At 50.4% G+C, this 10,976-nt stretch overlaps 1 protein-coding gene across 6 annotated transcripts in view; it reads right to left on the reverse strand.

The window, feature by feature from the left end:
- GRM7 (glutamate metabotropic receptor 7) overlaps positions 1 to 10,293 on the reverse strand; it is a 342,865-nt gene extending 332,572 nt beyond the window's left edge. For all 6 annotated transcript variants that reach the window (XM_068907113.1, XM_009681119.2, XM_068907111.1 and 3 more), the window contains exon 1: positions 9,716 to 10,293. In XM_068907113.1, the coding sequence (XP_068763214.1) occupies positions 9,716 to 10,285 (570 nt within the window). In that variant the 5' untranslated portion in view covers positions 10,286 to 10,293. The remainder of the gene's footprint in view (positions 1 to 9,715) is intronic.
- Between the last annotated feature and the right edge of the window lie 683 nt (positions 10,294 to 10,976).

A 10,976-nucleotide genomic window follows, 5' to 3' on the forward strand; every position in this document is an offset into this window, starting at 1 on the left:
AAAGACACAACAGAATCTCGCTTACCCTTAGGATCACGTTAACTCTGCAGCACTGACAATGCAGACTCTCAGTCACTCCACCAGGCTTATATCACTTCAAACTCTGAGACCGCGGGCATCCGGAGCAGTTCTGGGCTGTTTTTTAAATCCTTCTATCAGCAATAAAAACGTGAAACCTTTAATGAAGGAAGTGGAGATACGGGTTTATACCAACCCATCAGAGAAGAACCTGGATCACAGGCATTTTCCAGGACAACTACAGCTTAAGGTTTTGGCTTTGTCAGCAAGTGTTATACCCACAAATGAAAAGCCAAAAACATTTGTAAATCTGTAAGAGCAAGATCGAAGCGCATTCCTACAGCACACGATACAGCACAGGGACCTCAGCAAGGCCACTGCCAGACGATCCAGCTTTTGAACCGCAAGCAGTAAAGCGGCTCGAGCGAGGAACTGCCCTTGGGCTAACGCGAGGAGGCCCGTGCCAGGCACCTGCCTGTGTCATCCCGCTGCCGCGGCTGCATCATCCCGGGACGCGCCGGTGTCGCTGCTTGGCACCAGTGCTTGGCTGCACGGATACCGAGCTCAACCCCAGCTGCTTCCAGACAGCTCTACCAAAGCAATGCACTGCACAGAGGCGCACGCAAGGACCTGAGGACATAGTCTAAGTTTTGGACCAAAATAAGACACCCTGCTTTAAGACAACAGCTACAATCGGTTCAAAAAGTGTTGATTTCATGTCATGTCTTTTATAAAACTTTTGAAAAGGCGAAACCAGCATTTGACTAACTTTACACCAACTGCAGCATGCATTTTCAGAGGCAAGAGTTCTCCGTAGCAGTACTAGGACGCAACTTGTGACAGCAGCGACAGGGGAGGGAGCGGAGCCACGGTCCCCCGTGCCCTGCCATGATGGCCTGCCATCAGCACCTGCTCTCCCCTTTCCCAGCCACAACAGTAACCCTGAACAAAGGCTTTAAAAGATAGATGTTTACATATGTTTAAAATACAAAGGTCTAAGAAGGGATTATATGTATACACATCCATGCATATACACACCACATACACACACATACATACATGCTCTGAAACATTAAGCAGAACCACCATCAAAATGAGCAGAGATCTCACAGCTTGCAGTGCTGCTCCTGACTGTCACCCCGTCACGTACGCAGGTCAGGCTATCCTTTTAACAAAACCGGAGATATTCAAGGTGCCCTAAATGTGAGAAGATTTTATCATTGCCACATCATGCAAGGCAATGGGATTCAGAAATCCAGGTCTCCTAAGCGTGCATTCTCTTCCCATTTAAGTCAGAGGTCTGGTGGTCTAAGTGCTTCATGTGATCTCAACACAAGGAGGAAGGCAATCTCTCATTAGGAGCCCTTCGCGGGTTTTATGAGATGCTTGCCAAGTTCATTCAAAAATACTCCAAAGCAAGGCTTCGGCCTGCGTTTCAGCCAAGGACTAAGAGGATATATACTTCGCAACGTACGCATTCATACAGCATGCTAATGTCTTTCTCAGAGCATCCCAAAATGACACAGCAAAAGCATCACTCACCAAAATACAAGCTAAATCACATTACAGAATTGTTGGGCAATATTCCTAGAGTTTAGCTTTATCTGGAAAAGTAACGTCAGTTGTCAAATCTTATCACTCAAAGTGCTAAACCCTCCGGAGAGCGAGGCAGGCCCCAAACCTGCTCTCCGCAGCCATTCAGCCGCAGACACGCTACGAGGCCGGCAGCCCCACACGGCGCTGGGGGACTCGCAGGGGCATCCTGCCCCTAAAACGCAGCACACGTGAGCCGTGGCACCCACCCCACACAAGCTCCACCATGCTCAGCAGCCCCCAAGTTACGGACAAAACAGGTCACAGCAGCGCAGGCTCGGTGAACTCCGGCTGCGCCATCTGGGCAATGCGCCTGCGCTACCTCCCGGGGACGCGGGAATACAGCAGGAATTAAAGGCCTGCTTGCGAGCAGAGGCCTGGAAAGAAGAACTTTTACACCATCCGGTGTATTAATTACCGTCATTGTCTTCCCAGCGTAGTCCACGTGCATGGGCTAGAATAGCAGCTCGCAGGTACGACAATCACTGCAGCGACCGGAAACAGGAGACGCTTCGGCACGCCGCCGGCGTGGGTCACGAGCGCCCGGGGCCTCGCTGGGGCAGGACCGCGCCGCCTCTGCGCCGCTGCGATTCGACCCTGCTCCCCAACTGTAATGGTCCGTAACAGGACCATGCTTCACACTCCGCTAAATTGGTGACAATTCAGAATACCTCTATCGCCTGCTGCAGAGGGGTTTTACAGGACCTTGTGAATCCTTAGTAACAAGCAAGGTTTTGAGAAATATTTGTTTTTCTTGAGAATTTCCTTTGCCTGGATACCCATTCCACCACACTAACGATCTAACTGTCCTGGATACCATGCTATCCAAATGGCCTTAATTACATGCTTCATATCTTCCAATATTATGATAAAATTCATCACAGTCCTATGCCTGGGACTGTCAGCATTGTCATTCATTGAGATTAATCTGACTATCACTATAAATAGAAATAACAACATCTGATATTACAATATAGAGTATTATGCTGGTTGGTTTTAATGCCTCCAAGCAACATTCATTTAATAGAATAAAATACAGAATATAGAACATGTAGTTTTACAGTATTAGCTTTATGAGATTCAAAACTAGATCAATATTTCTTTCATAAAAATTAATGCCTTGGAATGATCCCTCCATTTGTCATTCCAAAGAGGTCACCTTATTTCAACTCAAGCAATGAACTGGGAATTACACAAACCTACTTCCTGAATAGATGCTTTCACCACACAGGCCGACACGTTCCAACATCTGTATGTGCTGCCCCTCATGCCAGCCCCAATTATCTGCTAATCCTTTGCTCACATAAGCACCATCATCCCTCTCAGTCTCTCTTTATGAGCAATCATCCCTCTCCTGGCAGAACCAGACTTCTTCCAAATGACTCTCTCCAGTCTCTTCTACCTAAAGTCTACAGAGAGACACTTGAAAATAGATAGATTATTGGTAACAGTGAACTTTTTGCCTTGTCAAGAAAATAAATTTTACCTCCAAAATGCTGCGTTCCATAAAAATAGGCACCTCCAGCCTCCCATTAGCAACTCCACACGTAAGCATCTGAACTGTGAAGCATGGATTTTCCTTTACTTTTCGTTTATGCAGAGGAAATAAGATTCTACATATACTAAATGCAGCAGTATATTTAAATAACAGCACAGTAGAACTGCATGGATCAGCTTGCTGAAATGTATTAGGTGCATCAGCAACAAAAAAGACAAATATTTAGAGACTGATAAAAATTAAAGCTTGCTGGGAAATGCAAAAGCAATTTGAAAAGTGGCAAAGAATTAACGTTTACTCTGTTTCCTATTTTCAGCTTTTTCTAAAACTCACTATATGAATCCAACTGAAGGCCGAAGTAGCTTCTAAAGATATATCATTGTCCCATTCACTAAAACCTGCATTGTCTTACTAAAAATTAAAAGAAGAAAATGCAATAAACTGATGAGTTCAAAAATATTTTATTACATCTAGAGAAAAATACTGCTTAAAGTATGTTACGTCCTACGTAGCAAAGATAACCCATAGTTTCCCCATGGAAGGGGCACTGCAGCATATTATACTGGCCATTTAGTATCATCTTGCTAATTTGAGTTCAGCAGGAGGTGTATCTCAACACAAACCTGTGGCTTTGCAACCAGATCCTATACAAATGGAGACCTCTGGGCCTACTTCACATATTCCCTGCAAGAAACTTCAAACAAGTAAATGAACAAGAGAGAGGGAGGGAGGGGAAGAAAGAGAGAGAGAGAGTCATCAAAGAACAATCAATTTGCAACTACTTTTGATACAGGGTGAAGGAGTTTATAGAAATACATCAGGTGAGCAGCATAAAATTCATTAAAAACCAAACACTTAGAAGTACCTCTTGAAATCACAGAATCACACGTTCTGTAAAATGATTCTCATACAGTCCTGATCCTTCTTCTCCGTGATCATTCTGCAAACCGAACAGGAAAAGGAACTGATGGCTGCTGAGAGCCAAATATTAATTCCCACGAGTCAGAAGCTGCGAGAGAGCCATAACCTTCTGCAGCAATACCCGTCCCAGCATCTCCAGCGCTGTAGCTCATCCAGGCATAGACTACTGATGCAGGCTGCTACCACTGTCTTGGCAGAGGACAGCCTAGCTTAGACTTCTTGGAAAGCGCACACACTTTTCTAAGAAAAAAAGAAGCATCCAACTTACTAGACCTATTCTCCTTGCCCTGTTCACTCACCTTAGACCTCCACATTTAAGATACATCCATGCGATGATACTGGTCTCATCATGTATACAGCGAAAGATAGGCATCACAACTTTCACCTTTCTCACTTAGTACCAAAGGGTCCACAGAAAGTAAATAGTCAAAAGCACCTAAGGGATTTAAGGGAAGTTTCAGTTTATGCTTCCAATCTGACAGCACCCCTTCAGCCCACCACAGTGATTTTAAAAACATTCCCTGAAGGGGCTGGGTAATGCACCCTTGCAGACCACAAGAACCACCACTGATTTAAAAAAAAAAAAAAAAAAAAAAAAAAAGACAAGACAGTATTTAGACAAGAAAGAATGACTGCTGATTGACTATTCAAAATTACATCCACTGAGGGCAGAAACCTGAAGCAGTAAGCAGTTCATTATTGAAGCTTGTAATGAGAAGTCCGTAGAGTTTTAAGGGAGTCCAAAAATCAGTTTTCATAAAAGCAAAAAAGCAAAAAAAAAGCAAAAAAAAAAAAAAAGCAAAATAAAAAAAATCAGTGTGCTGATATTCTTCATACTGCATGGTTTCACTCACAAAACCTACAAAATGGATGAACCACTTGGCAATTTTTTCAGCATAGTTATTGAATTCACAGAGTTAAATTTGTAAGGAAAACTACGACACTGTAAAGTAATAATATTTTTCACAATGTGACACTAGCAGTCTAAAAAACATATTGCCCTGAAATCCCTGATGCATTTGGAAACAGCTTTCCAAATTGTTTGTGCTTTATTTTCAGAAAAGATTTAATTTACAATCGGCATACTATGTATTGGCATTCTCTAATAGAATTTTATTTTGAAGAAATCAGCATACTTGACACACTTGAATATTTATGTGTTTATATGTACATGGTCCACCGCACATATTATATTACTACTTTCACTGCGTTCATCCTCAGCCCCGTAACTGAGATAAAGGCCCTTTGTGCTTGGCAGCACACCTTCACCATCCCTCCCTGGTCCAGAAACTTACAGCTCCAAATCATTTTCAAGCTGTACTCTGCAGATTCCTAGAAAAATCTATGAAAGTACACCACCTTTCACACAGAAAAGTAAATGCAACCTCTTATACAGAAACCTACAGATTTTAAGGCAACTACATCTGCAATGAAAAATTTGCTAGAATCCACGACTCAAAACGTTGCAAGTCACTAACCTGAATGCTTCAGATAGGCCAAGGACAACAGACAGGGAGCGTCAGTGCCATCCCCATATGGGGCACAGGGAGTCTGCGCACAACGCCTACAACGCTCAAAGGTCCTGTCTACAACTAGAAAAACGGTTATTCCACATGAACACCTTTGAGGGCACTCTTACTCCCGAGCAGTAGTGTACCCTTAGTCTACTTTGGAAGAGAATGAAATTAAATAACAAAGAAGGGCAAAAACAAAGCATCTGGCCAGAGGCATTGCTCCGGAAACTCAAGCCCTTCCAAGGTCAGCCATCACCAACCCAACGAGAGTTCACCGAGTCTTTTTCAAAGGTGAGTCAAACATCGGGCAATGCTCAAGTAAGTCTTAGCCTTGGAGTCTAAATGGTCCTGAGGGTAGGATTTAGGTGCTCAGCTGGGGTGCTTTTAAACTTTTTACCCTAAGCAACTCACCTCAGGTCACACAAAAACTTTGTAGCAATACTGAACTCAGACTTAAATTCCTCCCCCCTCCTCTAAATCCTGCACTTGCGCAGAGGAGTTTGTTTGCATCTCTCATTAGTCGAAATTTTGCAAGAGAAATGCTGGAAGACTTAGCCTTAGGAGGCACACGCTGCCCTCATTTGCTGTTCCCTGTGTCCATCTCAAACACGTTGACCCAACCTATGTGACTTGAAGATGGAGTAACGACCCATTCTGACTATCACATGGATCCAGCGTCCCCCTGACACCTTCCCTCTACGAGAACGAGCACGTGAGTCAAGTGCACCCCACCCTGGGGGACAGCTTCCTTCCAGCTGAGGAGGAGCTGCGCTCAGATCCAGCTCGCAACGCCGTTCCCCACGCTCCAGGCACAACTCCCACCCACCCTGACTACTGCTCTATGTTTTACTGAAGGTGCAGTCTGGGATGTGTGGAGAGGTGTAGAGAGACTTTTCCTTTAATCACACAGGAAAAAGGAAAAGTCTAATAGCCCAGTGCAGATCCTTCATTTTTCACCAAAGGGAAGCTTCTACAAAACTTCAAACAGTAATTGCACAGATGAATTGAAATTCAGAAGACTTCAGCACAGAGTTCTACCCTGCTGATACACCCACTGGCGGTGAAGGCACTCCCAAATCTCTATGCTATATTGGGAACAGAGAGGTGAAGTGCATGGAGAGTTATTCTAACTTCTTATGCAGAGAGCAAGATGAACAGCCTGAATCCTACCCATGCAGGGGAGAAAGACCCATAAGCCTCATTAGTTGGCTAAGGAAACCTACTGTTCTGTATAGGTTGCATATATATTTTCCATGCATTAAAGATAAAGTACAAGTACTTCAATTCTCCTCCAATATACCGTTAGAGGAACGTAAACACTAACGAGTAAAGTTTCTTTGCACTGGCCTCAGCAGATAGAGGGAAAGAGTTTTTATCTCCATGATCTCAGGGAAAAGCCTGTTTGTGCCTATTACATAAAAATAAACATTCAAGAACCATTCATCCATGCCTTAAAATAGTGCTAAGGTCAGTAAAACCTATAGCGATCTGCAGAAACATGCTGGCCGCAAAAGCTAACGCATTCGAGAAAGCGTGTAGATTAGCAAGTTTTTTTTTCCCTTCTGCTAACTTATACCTTCTCACCCCCCACGCAACAGTATGCAGTTGCTTATTACGTCCAGTTCTTCTCCTACCTCTTTTAATATTTCTTTCTTTCTTATTTCTCTCTGGCTGGGCCATGTTCTGAATTGCGTTTTGCAGGAGTAGAGGATGAGAGGGAACAGTTTTACTGCATGAAAAATCTCCTTAAAGAAGGCAGAAGCAAGCTGTAAAACGCATATTTGGTAAAACATCTCTCGGTATGTACCAGCTCTTGCTTTTGGGATGATATGGTTAAAAAGCAATTTTGAACAGATACTTAGTCACAATATGTTAAAATGTTACATGTATATGAGCATCTCTACACCTAGAAGCTCCCAAAATGTCTCATTTTCTGCAAACTCCATTATGTAACATCAACACCACCAAAGATTTTGCAGGTACTGTTTTGTTATATAGAAGGTGCAGGGTGCTCAGGATTTGTTTCTGGATGAAATCTCAGTACACAGTGCCCAGGATTTGTTTTTGAATGAGATCGCAGTATATAACAGCTGGCTGATTTCAATCTACTTGCTGTAGAAGTCTACAGCAAATCAGCTTTTGCTGAACCAGGACTTAACCAGAACTTGAGCACCGCTCGCATCCCTCCAAGCTTCTCGGTTCTAGCTCAAAAGGAACACAAGACCATCTGTTTTTCAGCCCCAGAAGGGCTGTTCATAATGCAAGAAGTCTTGAGCAGAAACGAGTACAGTGCACCTAGCGATGCCAAGCATGCACGCACGCACACGCAGCGTTGCTTTCTCTGAGATAGCGTTTCAAGACCAAGAGCCGCATGTTAAAGCAGCACAGATCGTTACAGATTCAGCATGCTGCTGAATCCAAAAGCAGTACAAGTTGCATTTTAATTCACCGAGAGGGGGATGAGAGTAAGAAAAACAAAATGAGATCCTTAATGCTTTTTCAGGAAAACAGAAAGGACCGAGTGCATTTGGGCAGCGCAAAGGGCAGGGATGGGAGAAGACGCATCGCTCAGTTTGCCTTGCATGTGACGCCTGTACCTGGCACGGGCAGCCAGCTCGGAATAAGCAGTAACGGGGACTACTGACATCAGAGAGTGGATTTCCTGTGACAACCTCACAAGTTTCCAGCTGGGGGAGGAGGGGGATCTCCCCACCCAGAGGAAAAAAAAAAGATGCAAAAATAACAACAACGAAACTACCCCTTCACGCTCCTCAGCAAAGGGGGACTCGGAAGCAAGAAACTCAGCTGCGTGATGCATCTGGTGGCGGCTGTGCCGCTGCCGCCGCCCCCGCAATCGCTGCCTCAGGACCCTCACCGCTCCGCCGCCGGGACGAGCGCCCGGCCCGGCCGTGCCGCGGCGGCAGCCCCTGCCGCCACAGCCCCAGCATCGCCCGGCCCCACAGCCAAACCCTGCTCTCCACCCCGGCACCCGGCAGAGCGGAAAGGCAGACGCATACCCCCCTGGGCGGGGGCGAGGCGAGGGGCAACCGGCACGGTCGCAGCGCCAACAGGCAGAGAGAGGAAAGAGACGGAGGAAGGAAAACAAATCCGGAGAAAGCGCTGCAGCCCTTCGCTCGCTCGCTCGCACGCACGCAGCCTTCCATCGGGGTTCTCGGCTCATCCGCCAGCGCGCGCGAGGGCCGGGAGCGCCTCGGGCACGGCGGGCGGCAGGAGCCGCCTGCGCAGCCCCCGCGCTGCCGGCCGGCGCCGTGGGCTGCAGTGAGCCCTGCGCGGAGCGGCCGCGGCCCCGGCCGCTCTCCAGCCTCCCGAGAGCCGTGCTCTTCCTCTTCTCCCTCTGCCGCCTTTCCACTGCCCTTCGGAGGCAAATCCTTCCCCCGGGAGTTTGGGGCTTGCCCCTGCCCTGGAGGAGGGCACCGGCCCGCACCCTGCCGCGCTCCCCACCACAGCCCCATCTCCGCGCCCCGCCGAGCGCTGACCGACCCAGACGAAGGGAAACACGGCCAGGTGAAAGTCCCCGGCCGAGGCGCGCAGAGACGGGCTGCCGCGGCCAGCAACCCTGCCCTCCACAGCCCCGGAGCATTTCATGCGCGAAACCCGTCCTGGCCGTGCCCCTGCTGCCTTGTGCGAGCGTCTTTGCCGAGCCATGTCTCTCCCTAATGCAAACCCATTTAAATCATTGCCTTTTTTTTTTCCCTCCCCCAAGGATTGCTTCTTGCAAATGGGGCGATAAATCCAGAAAGTGCCATGCACCGTGGAGTAGGGAGAAGGAGGTGGGAGGGAAACGAGATGCTCTAGGGGGAAGCAAACGAAGAGATGCTCGGGGTGGGGGGAAGCAAATAAAGAGATGCTCGGGGTGGGGGGGAGCAAACGAAGAGATGCTCGGGGTGGGGGGGAGCAAATAAAGAGATGCTCGGGGTGGGGGGGAGCAAATAAAGAGATGCTCGGGGGGGGGGCGGGGGCAAAGGAAGAGATGCTCAAGGGGGAAGCAAACGCAGAGATGCTCTGGGAGGAGAAGCAAAGGAAACACCTGAAGAGGCAGGAAGGGAGCTGAGAGCGGCAGAGCCGCTGCCCCCTGCCCCCGTGGTGTGGCCCCAGAAGGGGACACCGAGCAGAGCAGTGACCCGCTTGCCCCAGGCTGCGGGGACCCTACCTGGAAGAGCCGGAGGATGTTGGCCACCATAATGGACACAGAACTTCCCGACGCCCCGATCACGCCAACTACTTTTTCTGGCTTGACAAACACCGGTGGCTCCCCGTTGGTGCACCTCACGTCGGAGGTGTCCTTCTGGATGAGAGCCTGGACGAAAGTGAGGGACTGCTCCAAGGCGTAGGTGTCTCGGGAGCAAGTGTCCAGGATGCGAGCGCCCAGCGTGACATTGGGCAGCAGGTCCGGGTCGCTGTTGATCTGGTCCAGTGCGTACAGCATTGCCTCCAGCCTGTGGATGCCGTTCTCCTTCTTGATGTCCCCGCAAGGCACGCCCGTGGGTCCCTTGGCGTGGACGGGGAAGAGGCCGCCCAGGGTGATGTCCCCCTCGAGCCGGATGGAGTGGGGCGCGTACATCTCCTGCCCCTGGGCCGCCTCCGAGAGGAGAAACTCCAGCAGGCAGCAGGGCAACTTCATCAAAGTCAGGAGCCGGAGGAGCCTGCCCAGGCGGACCATGGTGCCGCCGGCGCCGGGGCGATGCGCGGCCGTCCTGGCGGGGCACCGCGGCGCCTTCATGCCGCGGGGCGGCGGGGCGGGGCGGGGCGGGGGGGGCGGCGGGAGGGCCGGGGTCCGCGCCGCCCGCCCGCCCGCGCTGCGGCTCCCTCCGCCGCGCCGCCCGGCAGCGCAGCACTGCCGCGCCGCGCCGCTCCTACCGCTTTAAATGGTCGCCTGGCTCCTCTCCGCCTCCCGCTCTCCCCACCTCCTCCGCTCCCTCCCTCCCCATCCCGCTCGGCCCAGCATTACGCAGGGATGCGGGCCGGGCCGGGCTGCTGCGGCCCGGAGCCGCCTGGACCGCTGCGCCTGGAGCCGAGCGGGGCCGCGGGACGGGCCGCCTCCCGCGGGCGGACGCTGGAAGGCGGCGCGAGCGGCTGGCGCCGCGCACCGACCCGCGCCTCCGGCCGCCGCGCTCGGCCGCGGGCTGCGGCCCGGCCCCGCGCCCCCGGCCGCCGACCTGCGACCCGGCCGCCGGGAAAGCCCCATCCCGGCGAGGAAAGCCCACGCGAGGGAACGCACCGCCCCGCCAAGCCGCCTCCGGGCCCGCTCGGCCGCCACCTCCGCTCCCCCGAGGCGCGGCACGAGAGAGCCCGCTCCTCCTCCCTTCCCCTCCGTCCCGCACCAGGGAAGCGCAACCACCCGCTTAGTGCTCTCGGCCGCTCCCCCCCCCCCTCCCCGAGCAAAGCCCCCGAGCAGCGCCGTGCAGGGCAGG

This window comes from Struthio camelus, chromosome 14 (genome assembly GCF_040807025.1).
Source record: "Struthio camelus isolate bStrCam1 chromosome 14, bStrCam1.hap1, whole genome shotgun sequence".
Classification (NCBI taxonomy): Eukaryota; Metazoa; Chordata; class Aves; order Struthioniformes; family Struthionidae; genus Struthio; species Struthio camelus.